Source organism: Vigna unguiculata, chromosome 2 (assembly GCF_004118075.2).
Source record: "Vigna unguiculata cultivar IT97K-499-35 chromosome 2, ASM411807v1, whole genome shotgun sequence".
NCBI lineage: Eukaryota > Viridiplantae > Streptophyta > Magnoliopsida > Fabales > Fabaceae > Vigna > Vigna unguiculata.
Genome location: NC_040280.1, coordinates 25,339,280 through 25,359,230, shown reverse-complemented (window position 1 = coordinate 25,359,230; position 19,951 = coordinate 25,339,280). Strand labels below are relative to the sequence as shown.

Below are 19,951 nucleotides of genomic sequence, written 5' to 3'. Positions count from 1 at the left end.
ACGTCGATGGACAGAAGTTTTTCGGATTTAGAGTTTATGTTTAAAGTTTCGGATTTAGAGTGTAGGTGTTTATATATAAATTTATAAAAGATCTATATAGGAAACTTATTTTTTATGACTATTTTATAATGTTTTGTTAAATAAATGTAATGTGTGTATCATTAATAGGAAGAAATGTGACCTCATGGTCCAACCTCAAAAGTAAGGATAGTGTTGTCAGACTTTGTTAATCACAGAACCGTGTGAAAGTCTGGTTGATATTCATTTTTTGTTTGAATAATTCTAAGTAAAGGCCATTTAAAAACCGTCAATGTAGCGAACCTATCCTTTTCCAATTACAAAATCATTGCATTGGCCTACCATGATTTTTTATTTGACCTAACCTAATTTTAGAACTAACCATGGAACTTGATGTTATTCATTGAAAGAGGGAACATTTATTCTGGTATAGACAATTCACTCCTCTTGATTTAAACCACACACACAGATGATAAGAAAGAAGATTCATGGTTATTCGTATATGTCACAATGGCAGCACAGCACATATATATATATATTGTATCAACACAACTGAATCAATCTCAGCCTCCTTTTTTCATCTCGGATAAGTACATACATAGATACATAGATATAGTGTTTCCATTATGATGATGCAGAAGAGCCTAATAGGAGAGAAAATAAGATGAAATAGAGTGGAATGGTGGAAAGCATGAAGAAGAAAATGATTGTATAAATGGTTCCTAAGCTTTTGCAGCTACTGCAGTCTCAGCCCTGGTGGCTACTATCTGTTCATATAAATCTCTTATCTTCAAACCAACGATGGTTTGGAAGAGACCTGTGCCATTGTTGCTGCCGGGGAAATCAGCATGCTTCAACATCTGTTGAGTAACCTCTCCATAGAACTTCGTAGAGAGGTTGCTCAGGTGACTCTCAACGTATATTAGTTCATCTAATCTGTCAAATTGTCCATCCATTTCTACAACTGACACCTGTTGCACACAAATACAAACAAAAATATAAGTTCATACCTAAGCATGCATGCATGCAATAGCAACAACATCTCAGATTGTGTGTAAAAAGCCTGTGAATTGAACCAGCTCATTAGATTTTCAATACTACTTTTCAAACATTCCATAACTTTTTTTAATATTCCATTATGCAGTAGACTTTGTTCAAATAGTAAATGTTCTGATACAATCAATAGTTACACATCGCTTAAAAGTCGAGGTTAAGAAAAGTTTAAATACGTTTTTTCACCTTCAATCTTCTGATAAGTCTTTTAACGAGAAAACCATGATGAATTTCAAACTTCAAAACAGACGATACCTCATATGCGATGATTTATTCTATAGATGCATTAAAGTCATTATACAGTTCTTTAGATATTTTTAAACAGCTATTTAATTGAAATTGAAGCTTTGTTCATATAAAATTTCATTTTCAATTAGAAAACAACTCTAAAAGTTCCAAAAGAAAAGTTGTGTCAAGCATATATGGAGAGTAGTTTGTACCTCATTTCCGTAGTAAGTGTCTGGTCCATAGGAGAATTTGATGCCAGGGTAGGAGCATGTAAGCTTCCTTCCACATGGAATCCATGAAATGGTAGAGCCCTCATCGAACAAGTAAACTGGACTGAAGAAATTAACTCCCTCTTTCTGTATCAATCTCACTCTTAAAATCTTACCCTCATTGTCATCTGGAATCAGTTGAGTTGGCAACACTTCTATCACAGCATCTGCATATTGCTTTTGTGGATCTGTGAAAAACAAGTGCAGAGGTTAACTTATACATCAATAACTACCATTGACACAATAATAGAAGTTCTAGTTCAAAAACAGTGTTATGATTGTTTGTGATGAGTTGGAAATCTTAATTTATTATTACCAATGTATGCTTCAAAATCAGGCTTTCTTGCTTCAATGCTAGCCTTGATGCTTTCAAGACTGTGTCCACGCTCTGCCATGTCTCTCTGAAGTGTTTGAAAAATATTAATGGTTAGTTCACAGCAATGGAAAGAATGTAAGAAAGCTATTGAATTATTATATATATCTTTAAAAATTACCTGAATTTTCCAAGCGAATTTCACCTCATTGCTAATGTCTAGGTAGATGCTAAAGTCCAAGAGGTCTCTGACGCGGGAATCAAACCTGCATGCAAGGAGGAGTTTCAATATCGTACTCACAATCAAATAAACTGATAAGATGCAAGACAATATTACTACTGGTTTATTCAACAACTACTCGAGAAAAAAGTATTATAATGAAATATAAGACTAGGGAGAGAAACATAGAGAAAGGGAGAGAAAAACTTTATTAAGATGATTAAGAAACTTAGCCATATTAGCGGAAAGAGTCATCGTAATGGTCATGTATTCAGTTTAGACATGAAAGGTTGGATTAATCGATTATTTTATTTCCCTTTTATGTAAGCTTCAAATATATAATTATGGTGTATTTTTCACACTCTTTGAGTGTGAAACGGGTAAAAAGATGAGAGATAAAAAAAAAAAGGTGAAAAATGAAAAATTCCATGTCATGAAGAAAGAGAACAGAAACAATATAAAAGTAGTCAAAATCCTTCTAATATTTTATCTAGTTCAGAACTATGAAAGTATCGAAGTCAAAGAAGATTAGAGTAACAGTGAATAGTACGAGAAAAAGATTAACAGTGAGTAGTATCAAAAAAGAGCAACAGTGGATCCATGTTGGCCCCACCATATATCGCGAAGGTTAGAAAGTCACTACCAAATTCCTCAGCCATACAATCAAAGAAAAATAGATAAGGTATATCAGCTTAACAACTCGTGTCACATTTCATTCCACACTTCACAACCCCTTTGAATCAGAACAGAAAAAGTTAGAGAATTTCAAACACAGTAACATCCCCAACTCAACCCAGTTTCTGAAGATTCACCATGCAACACAATCAACCATTAATCAAGTTTCAATTCATACAAAAGAAACATCATGAGTATATGAACTTACATTGGGTGCAAACCTTCAATGACTAAGATTTTGGGAGGTTTAATGAGCTCAGGGGGGTCCAAGAGACCAGTGACATGGTTGTAGATTGGTTTTTGAACAGCAATTCCATCTTTGATTGCTTTAACTTGTTCATACATGAGATCAAAATCATTGGCTCTAGGGTCAAGAGCAGTGACACCCTTCTCCTTTCTGCCAGTTCTATCCAAAGAGTGGTAATCATCCAAGCATATAACAGTGGTGGTGTCACTGATGAGAGTGTTGGAATCAGGGTTGCCACCCTTTGGAGGTTCTGCAGCTCCTCCAAACACACTGGTGAGCCTCCTCATGAAGGTACTTTTTCCACAACCTGAATCAGCAGCAAGACCAATCACCACTGTCTGTTGGTCACTGGCTGCACATGTTATCACATAGCTTCTGCCACTGTTGCTGCCCCTCTTGCTGTTCCTCCTGCTTGTGGTGTAGAACACTACCTGCTTTTGGTGAAAACTCAGCTGTGTTTTTGATGGGGTTGAGATGGAGCAGTTTGTGCTCAGAGATTGTGTTGAGTACACAGTGCAAGCTGCCATTTTTTTCTTTTTTTTTTTTGCTCTCTTTCCCCCTGTAGAGAATTTTCAGAGAAGAGATGTTGAAGTGGAGGGTTATTAAGGAAGTTACATTCCAAGAACAAGTTTGGAACACATATAAAATATGAGGTGGAACTAAAACCAAAACAAAAGGCAGTTAAGCAGAAAAAGAAAAAAAAGGGTATTTTCCTGTTTGAGTTTCTGTGACTACCCCTTGTTTTGGACAACCTTTGAATGATACAAGAGGAAGTGCCTTATCAAAATCAATCTGCAACAAAAGGGTATAGTTGTCTTTGTGTATTTTCCCATAAGAAAATAATAAACTGTGACTAAAGCTACACCAGATATTTTTTTTGCATTATTTGAGTTATTAGAAAAAGGAGAATTTGATCAGATTATGACAGACATGAATGAAGAAATTAACAAACATGGAAGGCTTGTTTAGCTGAGTGGCTGGTGCAGCTTGGATATTTGATATGACACGTGGCATGAGTTTAGTGGGTGTTTGAGGATGAGGGATTAGGGGTGTAGAGTGAAGTAGATTTCAAGAGGAGAGTATGCCATCCAATTCTATCTTTGTCTCTTGGTCTCTACTAGTCCTTGTTGTGTGTGTGTGTGCAAATAAATGTCTCTTTTTTTTCTTTCCTTTCTTATTTTTGATCAAGTATGTGTGAAGTGTGAACCCTTGCTATAAAAACAAGGAGGAGGACTATGATTGATCAAGGACCACATTTTTTTCTTCCACAATCTCACTAAAAGATGTGGTTAGGTGGTGGTAACAAAAGTATATGATATAATGCCTCAAACCAGAAAACGTGAAGTTTAATCTGATATAGCCATTTTAAGAACCACATGGTGAAATCAATATGCTGCTAAAAGTGATGGAATCATTTATCAGTAATATGTGTGATGTGAGTTTCTCAGGGTTCTGCTACCTCATTGTGTTGTGTGTATCATATGGGTAACTTAGAAACCGAAGAAAATATTACTACCAATCACTTGTAAAGGCTTAATTAAGTTTTAAATATCTTATAAATTTGAACATTTTTAATTGACATATGTTAACTTTTTTTTTGCTTTATTAAATATTTAAAATGTTTTTCGTTTTTATATGTTTGAAATCCAATTATAAATTAAAACTTCTAAATTCAATAAAAAACAATGAAAAGATTAAGCAAGATTTAAAAAAAAAAAGTTCATAAGTAATGGTTTGAAGAGATCTCATAATCCCTTATAGTAAATCTACTCTTCTTGATACTACAATTTAATTCAAGTTAGAATATTAAAAGTCTAGAATCATAATTATCCACATAAAAGTCAATCTAGGAGGAGTTTTGAGAATATACACCCGATCTTTAACATCAATCTTCATTGTTAGCATTGAAAAGTGAAAACGAATTGTATTTTAAAAAATGAAAACATTAATTAAAAAAATACTCATGGGTAGAATAATACCAAATCCGTTGAGAAATTGTTTATTCACAACAATATTTAACAATGATATCATTGTAACAATTCTTGACAGAAGCTTCAAATTTTCTTGATTTAATAAACAGACACTTTAAAGTCAAAAGACAAACGTGGATCTTGGCATCAAATGGTATTAGTGTCTGTTTGGCTGATGATGTTCGATGACAGTTAGAATACATTGCGTATGTTCAATCGTTATTAAAGAAACTCTCAGCAAAAGCTTTACGAAGTTGTTCAACCATGGCCTATATATTCTGGTCATTTTTCAACCAAGCTAATATATATATACATTCCTTTGACTTTGAAAACTTAAAAAAGGGGTCTTCGACATTTGCACACGGACGCTGAAAGTTGCATGCTTTGGCCCATTTACGACATTCCAGTGGAAGTCAATTTGGTTTACTCAAGATCAACATATTATATATTTATAAACATTTTGCCGACTCTTTTGTCGTTGTACTGCCATCAATTTAAAATGTAAAGGTTAGTGCGCATTTTTTACTTTTGAATTGTTTAAAACGCAAGGTTTAGCATGATTCGAAGTTCTGAAGTACGTCACAGATTGAAAAACATTTTGGGTTGATTACGTACACTAAACCATTGGCGTTTACTACCAAAGGAAAATGGTTTGAGCATGTTGCCTTATCTCCCATTTGCGAATGTGGAAATTATTATAAATTTGGCATACCAGAAATGTATACTATGCAAAGTTTGGTACGAGAAGTAGCATTCAAGTAGCATTACCTACAAATACTTGGGCTTTACCACGGAGAATTTTCTTGAATATCTAAATAAGTACTTATTAATCGACAACATGATAGTTCTTTCTGACATTTGAACTGGGGTTATCTCATGCACTAAGGTCTTTACTTAGGTGGGGAAACGCAAACTTCCAGCATGCGATTCAAGGTGATAACGACAGCGTAGTTTGAAGGGAAACGAAAATGTCTTTTTAACGAAATTTGAGTCGACCATTTCTGTTTTAATTTTGAAGTATCGAAATGTCTAGTTAATGTAAATGTTTGATATGTTTTGTTTTCCTTTTCAGTAAATATTAATATGCGCGTCAATGTCTGCGTTTTTATTAGTATTAATAAACGTGTAAATGAAAAAAATAAAGACAATTTATCTTCTTCCTCGTCAAATAATTGTAATTAAAAGAGAAAAATATTATTGGCAAATAATCTTCCTATAGGAAGCCATGGAAACCATAAAAACCAAATAGTGTTTATCGTGAGGTAAGAATGTAACTTTCGTAGACACAGTAACGCTTACCCACGAGCCACAGAAAACCAGATCTCATTTGCTGGTGCGGCTGGTGGCGTCCAGCTTTCTTGCTTATTCAATTCTTTTTACCGGCACAGTTTTTTTTTTTTTTTTATGGTTAGTTTGCATAAAAATCACTGGTAAAATGAACCTGAATATTGAGAAGAAACATAAACAAAATTCTAAACTGAATTTGATCATGATAGTACTCCCCTACTAAAATGGGAAAAACCGAAACAATACATTTTAGTATTAACAAACATTTTTCGAACAACACGGATAAATATAAAGTGCTGCGGGCAAGTGGATGCTCAACTCATCCCCACCAAAATATTGTAACTAATTAAATTATCGAATATGTGTGCGATAACCGTGAAACAGGTTATAGCTAGCAAGGTGTGACAAACATGCTGATAAGGATCCAACTTTTTGGTATGTGTATGGTTTGCCATTGAAAAATAAGTTTTACCCCGAACGCACGATTAGTCGTACGAAAGTAAAAACAGATTTAATCACGGACAATAATACGAGTGCTTTTACCCTTTTACTGGAGAGCTATCTTTTTTAAGGCGCATCAAAACTGCAACACAACTACAATAATACTTCACAGAAAATACACTACATATCTGCCTATCGAAAGCAGATTCTCTTTTTAGCGGAGGGAAATACGTTACACAGTATAGTACAAGCTAAACCCAGGTACAGTGACTACAAAGAACACAACCAATATTACACACGAAGATATTGTATGACAAAAATAAGAGGATAGACAAAAAGAATATGCTAAGAAGCCACACTGGGAAGTGACAACACTATCAAAGCCGTCGGATCAAAATCCTGAGAACAGTCTCACTTATGCCCTCGGAAATACATGTATATTTTCTGCAGACACAATCGAAAAGGAAACAACCATATTAAACACGTATTCTATAAAACTTCATGGGCAAGTCAATGAAGCTGAAGTAAAAATATGCATAAAAAAAAGCTATGACTGTCTTTAGCTAATTGTTGGTGTAGTCCTTAGTTAGTTGTAGCCAGAGATCGCAGTTAAAAGAAACAAAAATTGTATCTTCTAATCATCCCCTCCCCCAATGTTTCAAAACCAGACTAGACCAACAGTTCCTGAAATGTGTGCTTCAGGTTCAACCACCATTTTGAACAATATGCACAAAACAGAGGTTAACCTTTTCATTTTCCAGTTTGGTTTAAGCATATCCCCAAATCTCGTTCTTTTGCCCCCATTAGGATTACTTAAATTCTTCTATTAGAACACTATGATAATCAAACTGTACACTTATACTCCTTCAATCCATCTTTTTTATAAATCTTGTAAAACATAGTTAAATCGAGTTTCAAATGGTTCACAAATAATTTAGTTAAGGCATTTTCTTTTTTTACTGCTTATTAACTTTAAAAATCTAAAAGTAATTTGGGAAGAAAGACAAAGGAAAAAAAGAAAATGAGTTCATCTTAGGACATGGAGATCAAAGTTTTGAACCAGTCAATAGAACTAAAATCAAAACTAATACTGAACAAGGCCACACACCCCAAGAAAACTGAACAAGGTCATTCCAGTCATATATAATCTATTTAGCAATAACAAAAGTAAAGGCACACACCACTTTTTATAAATTAATGAAATTATTTAAACAAATTTTACGAGTGATTAAATTATTTTTTATTCAGTTAAGTATTGAAGATTTTTATAACACGTACAGTTAAATTATTGTTGATTTTTATATCTGCATGTAATATAACATTTTAAGTATATCTATATTTTATTGTTGAATAAATAACTTTTAGTTATAATATAAAGGTATATATTTTATTGTTGAATAAATAACTTTTAGTTATAACTGCATGGAATTAAACTTTTATTTATTTCTATGACAGCATAAAATACTTTATAAAATAATATATACATCATTTATTTTTAAACTCGAGACATTTTTCTTTGTATTATAATTTTAGGAAGAACTTTTGCTTTTGAACTTACATGAGTAAATCGTTAATTAGAAATGATTTATATTAGAAAATAATATTAAATTATTTCTTCATTAGTGTCAAATAAAGCAAGTACAAGTGTATCACCAATATTCTTCGATGCTTGATATCTCCCACAAATATAACTGACATTATTCTTAAGTTACGGACCATCAAAAGTCAGCAACTCGCTATTGATAAAGTATTATATACAATTTACAATAAATAATACATAAAAATATCATGAGGTTGCTCCCATAAATCGTGTGTTTTTCCTGATGTTAGTCCTTTATTAGTAAAACACCATTTTATTATTCTCATTGTTCGACCTCAACTTTCTTTAATACATTGAGAAAATTCAAGTTTTGATTAAAAGATTAGATTAGATGAGTACACAACAGTGATATTGAAAGTGATTTCACCCATTGTAATATAAAGGTAAATATTTTTAATCATAATATATTAAATTTAAAATGGCCAGCCACTAGTTCATCATTTAAAGTAACCCCCGCGAGTCTGATGTTTATATGCGACAACGCCATATAAACCACAAGAAATAAAAAATAAAAAAAAAAATTCTAAGGTTATTTCGTGGGAATAGAAAAAAGAGAATTCAAATCAATTAAGATGTCCCTTACCTGGAGTACCCATAAGCTTAGAAGAGCCTCCAAGCAAAACATCCCGAATCCAATCAAATAGAAAATCTGCAACAATACAAAAGATTCATAGCATCAAACAAGTAAGCACAGGGAAAAAGTATAAGAAACTTGATTTTACCTACATTATAGACCACAAATTCAAAATAACAAAGGGATAGGATTTTTTCATTTTTCCGGCTACTTTAACAATTGATAAATGCGATCAAATGTTTTTCCACCCGTCCTTTGATAATTCACGGCACCTAAACTGTTGTGTGAAAACATAATACAACAGCAAGCGCAGACTTTACCAAGCCTTACTGAAAGCTGAGCAGCACTCAATCTATTTCAGTAAATGTCCAATTCCCGCAAATTTTACATCCTGATCCTTATGATAATCATTCTCTATTCTCAGACAAAGTCAATCAAACCATCATTACTTCAACATTCTCCAACTCCCCATGACACTTGGTGCAAATAAATTGCACACGAGATCATAATTCTGAGGGAAGAAGACGTATTCAACCATCATGCAAATATTATTTGAAACAAAACACTTAACCATATCAATTGCAACCTTAGAAAATAAAATGCTCATGGCTCATTAATATTAAATTATGATATTCTAAAACATAGCTAAAAATTTCACACATCACAAAAATAGTTATGTGTACATGGAATACAACTTACCCCAACCAATACATGGTCTGAGAAGACATCAATTGCAGCAAGGATGCCCCTGAAATGTAAAATGAATTAATTGAAATGTACCTAAAAGAAAATATACTCGTGTATACATTTACTAATACAAACGACTAAGGAAAAGGATGACAGAAAAAAACTTGTTGATAAATTTATGAAGGGTTTGATCATTCTTAGAGTCCAGCAGTGTTTACTTTCCCCATCTCAATTTGAATGATATGACAAAATACCAATAAACATATAAAAACACTATGATGTTCATTGCTTGCATATGCCTACATAATGGAAAAAACTGGCCCAAACAAACCTCCAGAAAACTTACAATATCCTATCATTCCCTTACACTCATGTGTTTTAAGGGCATTTTTTCCAAACAAGCTGAAAAAGAACCTTTGGTTACAAAACATCCAATTTTAGCAAACTTCCTCCATCATACAAAGAAAAAGCCAATCACTAGTACAAACCAGTACAGTCTTGGAACGCCAAGCTTTTAAAATTTCCATCCTTGGGGTGACTTAGCTTTTAAACCATTTTTTTATCAGCACTTGCTTTTAAACCATACTTTATTCAAAAAGTACACACCCAATAGCAACCAGATAAAAGAAAAAGAAAAAAAAAAAACTTCACAAAATTCAAGTGAACTGTGTAATACAATTTGTAGGACTTACGTCAATGATTTCCCATGAAAAACAACTGGAGGGGCGATTGCAGCAAATATGCAAAATGCAATATGAAGCTGCATCAAGCCAAAATAATAAAAGAATTAATGACACTATCTCGGTAGTATGAAGCAAGTATAATGTAATATAGATTAACATACCAAGTAGAACATGAAAAACCAACCAAACTTCAGTGCACTATCCGTCCTGCATATTAGAGACAATCATGAGCTCGAACTATTTGCACAACCAACTGCCTATTCTAGTCAGATTATTTAAGAAAAATAAGCACTTTGTTAATACCAGCTTCCAGAGAGAGATTGTAAAAATTAATAATCAATTATATCCAGGAAAATAGATTTTTCACAAAAAAAATAATGCACTAAATTATGATGTCTCTCTTGCCTGTAACAAACAAAGAGACCCTGTACTACACCTAATCCGTTTTGTGCTTAGGTGGTGCTGATATGCTTGTCAAGGTAAGGACTAGGAAAGAACAACACAGCTTACCTCATAGCACGATAGAGAGGCCTGTACCAAAGAACATATGAAAGGGGAACACCCATTAGGGCATATATCACCGCAAGGAAAAAAATTTTAACACCTGTACATTGTCAGCTTCGCATTAAGGTCCAACTCACATCAATAAACTAGATAGTTGTAAATATACCAAGTTTAGAAGAATGAGCTTACCACCGCCTCTGATCCAACAGACAATTACAGCAACTACATTAAAAACAAGGCAGAGAACAATTCCTGCCAAGATACCACATAATAAGTGGAAGAAAAATAATCAGATACATATAAGTTTATAAAGGAGCCTAGGACGTGGGAAAAAAATAAGGGAAACCTACAGGGGACGTTTGTGTTTACAACTTACAAGTGTGTCTATGAAGTTAAAAGTGTCTATAAACAAGGAATGCATTTTAAAAAACTATTTGTGAGGCTCTGGATGATTGCAATATAAAACACTCCTAGCACCTCTTTCTACTAATATGTTTGGACTGATGGAAAGTAATAGAATGCAGAGGAATAAAATTTAAAATGATGGAGTTCATGACATCCAATAGCTATTTTTCTTCCCTCTAATTTGGGGAATGTGGGAAAGAACTAATTTATTTTTCTTAACCATCCCAGTTATTTCCCACATTATGCAACGCAAATTTCCTCCCATCGTTAATAAAATATCAATTCACAGTAAAGTATTTTTCAATGTAGTCAAAATCATGATTCAGATTGAAGAACTGCATGATTACACAATTTCATATCACTCTGTGATTCATGGTTACACGAAGAATTCGAAATTTGCAGATGGCTTCAATCTACACATAAAATTGCACATATGTACGAATGGACAGCCTTTTACAAGTTGGGTTTCACATGTCAGATTCTCGACTTATTAGAGAAAAAACAGATTGTGTTCCGGAATTTTTCATTCTATACAATCCTTCATTAGATAATTTTAGTATAGCCCCAAGTTATGATTACGAGAAGAAACACTTTTATTTGGCAGAACTACCAGAAGTTACTAAATACTAAATAAAAGAAGACACATAATAATAAGTTATACTACCCAGGAACCAGCATGTAATCCACGAACCTTGTAATGAATAAATAGAAAATATGTGAGCCATCATACCTAGCCAACTTGCAAAGGCCAAATATTGCAGCCTCTGAGCATGAACTGGTATCTCATTTGCAATATCATGGTGAATGATTGGGAAAAGTGGAGGCCAATTCTTATCATCAACAGGAACACCAGCTGATAAGCATATTTATTTTTCAAACAAGAAAAATGTTATTAACTCAGCATAAATATAGAGACAATTGAAGGGCCAACATGGTGGGGTTTTGTCATTCACCTCTAGAAACAGCCTCTTCTCTTTTTTTTATTTCCTGCAGATGCATTTTCAAAGGGTCATAAAATCAACAAAAAGTATAGGATAAAATTAACAGTGGCAAGAGCAAGACTTGTACATTCAATCAGTTAAGGGAATATAGGTATATCACTGTTGATGACATCAACAAAAATAATGCTTAATTGTAAATAAAATCTACCTTCTCTCTCCGTTTTAAATCTGCTTCCCAAGCTGCTAGCTCCTGACCTTTTTTCTTCGAGTCCTATAAAATATCATGGAGAATAAAATCAGCCCATCCAAAAATAATCTTACAGTCTTAAGAGAAAGTCTCTGAATTAGCAATGACATTACATTTGTAGTATCCAAAGGAATGTCAACTGTAGCATCATGTCTTTGACCATAGCCCAGTGGTTCAGATGCTACTGGTGGACTACGTGCACGATTCTGTAAGAACCAATAGCATGAAACAAAAAAAAAAAACACGCCGTGAATTAAATCAAACAATAAACATTAAATATCAAGCCTTCAAAACTAGCAAATTGCACAAGAGATGACACGTTATTTCACAAATGTGTTCTAAAATTAGAATTTAAAGTTAGTTCGTCAGAATTTACAAGGTCTTCAACACATAAATATCTCTTGTAAACACACATGCAGCTAAATTAACTCTGAACTCATGCCCAAACCAAGCCCTCGGTTATGTTCTGTTGTAAATGATAAACATCGCATTTAGGCAATGTAGCAAGTGAGAGCAAACTAACACATAGTACCCTGCTAACTAAATGAAATACATAACCACCAAACCACACTTTAGAGCAACTTTTAACATACAAATTCAATGGAGATGTCATTAAACTTGTATTCTTTTCATATAACTGGAATTTGAATAGTACATCTACAAGCCCACGACATATTTTGCTTCTATAATACATTGGTCCGAGGGACTTCACGGTTCACAAAAAAGACGCTTAATACAGCAGATGAAGCATGTACAAATTCTAACAGACCACAATTCTTCATTTGCCTTCAGCAACCAACCCAAAACTTCATCTAGGCTATGCTTGTCCTAATAGACTAGCATGCGGAGTAACTTGAGCTACTCAGTTGTGCGCAAAACTGAGCAAACAAAAGACAACTATGCAGCATCAATCATTTCAAACCAAAAATCCACTTATTGGCTAATTCCAATTAACTCACTCACCCTTTCCAATTACGGATGTTCCCGACATTGAACCACAACAAAGAATAAAAACACCGTACTGCAGCTAACAGCTAAGCATCGAATAACCATTTCATTCAGCGCACATTTTCCAATTCGCGGATTCACTCAATTGAGCACGTCGGAAAACACCGTAACCGAACCACAAACCTATAACAATTCCAGATCCAAGTCCTCCACAAAATCTACACTAAGTCCCGCACCGATTTCTCGTGTCGGTGCGATTCAGGACACACACTACGATTCAGAACGCACTCCTTCTCAAATAATCGCGTCCGCAGCAAAACAACAACAACAAAAATTCGAAACGAAGACATAGCGTCGCAAATCAACGACAGATCCAGATCAAACAACAAGTCACCTAAGCAGTTCTATATTTATACTAATACCGTTAAACAGAAATTCAGAGCGAAAACACTGTTGGATCCGATTGAGGAAATCTTGTAAACAACTAAATATAGACATGGAAAGAGAGTGAGTGGATTAGATTACCGAGAAAGGATTCACTTCTTCCTCATCAAACGGATTGGGGTCGTGGTTGCGATTCATGGCGAGAAGTTAGTTAGATCCGTGAGAATGTGCGAAGAAGATACGTTGAGATGATAACGGGTACGTAAGGTAGTGAGACAGTGGTAGTGCGTGCGGTGAGAGACCGCACTTCTCACGCCTTTTCTAGCTACCTGGCTTGTTTGAAACGCGGGATATAGTTTTGGAATAGGGAGAAAAAAGCAACTGAACTTGAATTTGTACACTTTGCCCCTTCATTGCTTCACATTTACGATTCGTGCCATTGCGTCGGTATGCAGCTGCTTTCAGTGAGGTGTGTGAAGTGTGAAGCTCAGCAGAGTTCACGTGATTCTCGCGTGCAGGTGTCCGATGTGGAGAATGTTGGTTGGCCAGTTCAGCTATGGAGTATGGTAACAGGTGGAGGCTACGTCAGTGGATCAGTGCTCGTGCAAGCGGTGACTTCGTTCGTTTCGTACCAACTTTATCACTTCCTTTCATAAATTTTTCAAAATTTGGTCCCAACCGACTCCGTTTGGGACAGGTAATTCGCATCTCGGCACAAGTCATAAGTTCATTACCAAATTTGTCTCTATTAAAAAGAACAAAAAAAACGATTAACAAATTTGAAATTTGAACCACCAAAGTATATTTAAAATTTGAAATTTACATCATGTGTTCTTCTGTTTTGAGAAATAAAGCAGCTTTGCATACATCATTACGAACAACTTTTTGTTCCGCACCATATTAAATAGGATTGCATGATATCATAATGGATCAACAAAAATAACATATATATCTCTTTGTTCATCACTTCATTAATATTATGTTATTGATTTTGAATATTATATTTACGTGTATTTTTTTCCCAAATTAATATTTTATTATATTTATTTTATTGATTCTAAATATTATAGATAGGTATTTTATTTTATTTTATTGTATCTGAATGTAATATATGTGGCTATCTATATTATTTTAACTAGCATAAACACAGGGCTGCGTGATAGCGTCTGTGTATATGCATTCTTTAAATATGCGTATTATTATATTAATAGATGATAATATTGTAATGTTATAAAGTTAATATATAAATTAAAATTATATTTATTAAAAATGAACTGCAGATGAAATAATAACTATTAATAAATAAAGACGAAGAGAAGAAGCAGAGACATCCGATTTTATAAAAATTTTGTAAAAGTAACGGTCAATTTTTAAAAATTTAATAAATTATTATATTTAAAGGATAAAATGGGTATTTTGAAATGTGGACACAAAAAGAGAAATTTCCTTATATATTGTTATAGATTACCAAATTTATGTATAAATATTCTCTCGATGACTCAAAAAATAATAAATAAACATTTTTAGGTGTTTTTACATTATTTTTTAATTTAATTTTAATATTATTCTATTTACTCTAATTATTATAAATATATAGTTTATCTTGTTGATCAGATTAATATTTTTATCATTTCTTTTGAATCTGAATACTAATAGATTTTTCGCAATCTTTTTTATCTTACTTACCCGTTTAATATCTTAGTCGGTAAATATAATTTTTTCATATTTTTATTTTATTTACCGATTTAGTGTTTTATTAATATATTTTATTGAGTCTGAATATAATAGATCTATATTTATCCTATTATCCAAGTTAATTTTGTTAACCATGAACATGATTAATAGATCTTGCGATCTATTTTATCTAATTTACCGATTTAGATTTTTATCAATATTATAAAATTAATATTTAAAATCAATAAATAAATATTGCTTTAACCTATATCATATTTATAATTTAATCTTTTATTATGGATGATGATAATTTTATTACACTAACATACTGTATATTTTTATTACTTTGTTATGTTATCTTATTTTAACAGGTTAAATTAGTAATTATATTTATCTGAATTATATATATGTATATATTATTTTAATATGTGATATATAATGAAAATATGTTAAAGGAGATTTATACGAAAAAAGAAAACAAATAACATGTGAAATAGTGATATCTAAAATTATTTTAAATGGGTATTAGTTTATCTCTATTTTTTTAATGCTTTGTAAATAATAGAAAAATAGTTTAGAGACCAAAATTAAAAATTAGCAATGTTATTAGCAGTGAAATAAGAATTTGTAAGAACTTTCGAATTTTATGATATAATATTTTCTTAACTATGTTTAGTTCCGGATAAATTTAGGATAGGAACTTCCAATTGAGTTTTAAATATTAAGTATTCAATAATTTTAATTTTTTTCAATTCAATCGTTATGTTAAATTATGATCTTAATTCAAAATTAAAGTATATCACAATCATTTATTTTATTCTAGAAGACATAGAATCGAAAAAAATACATGAAAAATATGATAAAGTTCAAAATACGAGGTGAATTACAAGTTGACTTAATTAAAATTCAGTATTCAAAATTTATTTCACCTTGTTAAAGAGAAAAAGTTAATTAGCTTTATTTTTTCTCCTTTAATTTATGAAAAATTAACTTAATTGGAAAGAATCAAACAAAAATTATATACGAAAATTAGGCATTATAATGTAACCGTTGCTAAAGCACCCTTCCATAAATCTTATATGGTAAAATTTAATATACTTACAAGAAAGTAAATTAAATAAAATTATTTTGATAATTCATTAAAATAATATCAATACTTTTCCATATTAATCGTAAATATTACAAATAGATATTTATAAAATGAAGAACGATCTAAAAAAAGTATTACACATCTAATAAATTGAAATTTTTATTCATTGTAAAGACAATTAAAACTAAACGGGATGAAACAAAACATTATAGAAGAAATCGAGTTCAACATCCCACCTACAATTTTCACATGAATTTTTAATACCATCTTCATCATCTTCATTGTCTACCATTTTCCAAGAACGACATTTTTTCATATTCCATCCATTGCATCGCCTATTATAACATAAAGGGATTGGATTGCGCACCAATGTTTCATAAGGTCTTCTCCATATGTTGCCCAATAAAGCTATTACATTGTTTTTGCAACTTACAACACACTTGGCATTCCTCAAGAATCGCATATACTCAACTCCTTCTTTTCTTAAATCATCATCTTTTGAGCATAATAAAATCAATCCATATACATATTTTGCTTCTAGGTGACCCTTTTCTGCAGCAATCTTCAAATCTCCAATGCCCTTTTCAATGTTTCCCGCGTATCTAACTATTTCTTGCAGTCCCTCCCTATACAAGACTTCAATATTTCCACCTTCCTTAGAGCTTTGGAGGAAAGAATCAAACATTGATACTCTTTCTTTACAAAACCACAAATTCAATGGGACATTTTTTAAAGAAACTTGTTGCCACATGTAGTTGTCTTTTGAAGCATGGAAAAAATCTTTACAACATACTTTCATGTTGTAATGATCAATGCAAGATTCAGAACTTACCCTTGCAACCACATTAATCAACAAGTCTATGGGAAGTGATTTTATTGGAATCAAAGTAGACTTGTCATGTTTAGTGTGTTGCCTCTTGTTATCTCTCTGAACTAATTCTTCCAGTGGAACTGAATGAGCAGACTCATTACTTTCATCACGTTGTCTCTTTTTGCACTGTGTCTTCTTCACCAATTCTGAAGTTGTCATACTTGTGTGATTGATGTCGAGATTTAATTTTGAACACTCAAAATCAAAATTTGTATGTTAGAGAGTTGTGAAATATGGTTCATTGTGTGTGATATATATATATATAAAAAATTTAAAAGGCTTATATGAGATATTTTGTATATCCATGAAATATGATAAATAAAGGATAAGAATAATATTTTATTAGATATATAAAATGGATATTCTTTATTTTAAAATTAAGGTAATAATTTATTTTAATACGGTAAAAAGGTAAAAAGATATAAATTTTATAACACTAGCCAAGATAATAGATTTTGTTATCTATTAAATCTTATTTACTAGATTAATCTTTTTATAATATCATCATCTTAATGGTTATATAAATAATAAACCATCATATAATTTATTCGACTTATTTACGCATATATTTTTTTATCAGTATTATATCTTTATTAATATTTTGTTATTGATTTTGAATATTATATTTACGTGTATTTTTTTCCTTTTGTCACATTAATATTTTATTATATTTATTTTATTGATTCTACATATTATAGATAGGTATTTTATTTTATTTTATTGTATCTTATCTGAATGTAATATATGTAGCTATCTATATTATTTTAATTACCAAATTTTTGTATAATATTTGTAGGTGTTTTTACATTATATTTTAATTTAATTTTAATATTATTCTATTTACTCTAATTATTAAAAATATATCGTTTATCGTATTGATCAGATTAATATTTTTATCATTTCTTTCGAATCTGAATACTAATAGATTTATTTTTCGCAATCTTTTTTATCTTACTTACCCGTTTAATATCTTAGTCGGTAAATATATTTTTTTCATATTTTTATTTTATTTACCGATTTAGTGTTTTATTAATATATTTTATTGAGTATGAATATAATAGATGTATATTTATCCTATTATCCAAATTAATTTTGTTAACCATGAACATGATTAATAGATGTTGCGATCTATTTTATCTAATTTACCAATTTAGATTTTTATCAATATTATAAAATTAATATTTGAAATTAAATAAATCTTGCTTTAACCTATATCATATTTATAATTTAATCTTTTATTATGGATGATGATAATTTTATTATACTAACATACTGTATATTTTTATTACTTTGTTATGTTATCTTATTTTAACAGGTTAAATTAGTAATTATATTTATCTGAATTATATATATATGTATATATTATTTTAATGTGTGATATATAATGAAAATATGTTAAAGGAGATTTATACGAAAAAAGAAAACAAATAATTACATGTGAAATAGTGATATCTAAAATTATTTTAAATGGGTATTAGTTTATCTCTATTTTTTTAATGCATTGTAAATAATAGAAAAATAATTTAGAGACCAAAATTAAAAATTAGCAATGTTATTAGCGGTGAAATAAGAATTTGTAAGAACTTTCGAATTTTATGATATAATATTGTCTTAATTATGTTTAGTTCCGGATAAATTTAGGATAGGAATTTCCAATTGAGTTTTTAATATTAAGTATTCAATACTTTTACTTTTTTTCAATTCAATCTTTATGTTAAATTATGATCTTAATTTAAAATTAAAGTATATCACAATCATTTATTTTATTGTAGAAGACATAGAACCGAAAAAAATACATGAAAAATAGGATAAAATTCAAACTATGAGGTGAATTACAAGTTGACTTTATTAAAATTCAGTATTCAAAATTTATTTCACCTTGTTAAAGAGAAAAAAGTTAATTAGTTTTATTCTTTCTCCTTTAATTTCTGAAAAATTAACTTAATATGAAAGAATCACACAAAAATTATGTACCGAAATTAGGCGTTATAATGTAACCGTTGCCAAAGCTCCCTTCAATAAATATTGTACGGTAAAAGTTAATATACTTACAAGAAAATAAATTAAATAAAATTATGATGTCCATTCTCTTGATTATTTTGATAATTCACTAAAATAATATCAATACTTTTCCATATTAATCGTAAATACTACAAATAGGTGTTTATAAAATGTAGAACGATCTAAAAAAAGTATACACATCTAATAAATTGAAATTTTTATTCATTGTAAAGACAATTAAAACTAAACGGGATAAAACAAAACATTATAGAAGAAATCGAGTTCAACATCCCACCTACAATTTTCACATGAATTTTTAATACCATCTTCATCATCTTCATTGTCTACCATTTTCCAAGAACGACATTTTTTCATATTCCATCCATTGCATCGCCTATTATAACATAAAGGGATTGGATTGCGCACCAATGTTTCATAAGGTCTTCTCCATATGTTGCCCAATAAAGCTACTACATTGTTTCTGCAACTTACAACACACTTGGCATTCCTCAAGAATCGCATATACTCAACTCCTTCTTTTCTTAAATCATCATCTTTTGAGCATAATAAAATCAATCCATATACATATTTTGCTTCTAGGTGACCCTTTTCTGCAGCAAT

The 19,951-nt window shown here is 31.2% G+C and overlaps 2 protein-coding genes across 2 annotated transcripts; both read right to left on the bottom strand.

The window, feature by feature from the left end:
* Positions 1-519: 519 nt before the first annotated feature.
* Positions 520-3,725, bottom strand: LOC114167159 (phosphoribulokinase, chloroplastic). Its single transcript, XM_028052150.1, has 5 exons — positions 2,985-3,725; positions 2,063-2,147; positions 1,885-1,969; positions 1,512-1,756; positions 520-989 (listed from the first exon to the last, which is right to left on the bottom strand). The coding sequence occupies exons 1-5, from the start codon at positions 3,548-3,550 to the stop codon at positions 741-743; spliced, it is 1,230 nt and encodes a 409-aa protein (XP_027907951.1). The 5' UTR covers positions 3,551-3,725; the 3' UTR covers positions 520-740.
* Positions 3,726-6,843: 3,118 nt separating this feature from the next.
* Positions 6,844-14,063, bottom strand: LOC114173919 (secretory carrier-associated membrane protein 4). The gene is made up of 12 exons (XM_028058595.1): positions 13,836-14,063; positions 12,476-12,568; positions 12,324-12,386; positions 12,128-12,161; positions 11,905-12,027; positions 10,959-11,021; positions 10,776-10,869; positions 10,427-10,472; positions 10,275-10,342; positions 9,595-9,643; positions 8,905-8,970; positions 6,844-7,165 (listed from the first exon to the last, which is right to left on the bottom strand). Exons 1-12 carry the CDS (start codon positions 13,890-13,892, stop codon positions 7,133-7,135), a joined length of 789 nt encoding a protein of 262 aa, XP_027914396.1. The 5' UTR covers positions 13,893-14,063; the 3' UTR covers positions 6,844-7,132.
* Positions 14,064-19,951: the final 5,888 nt, after the last annotated feature.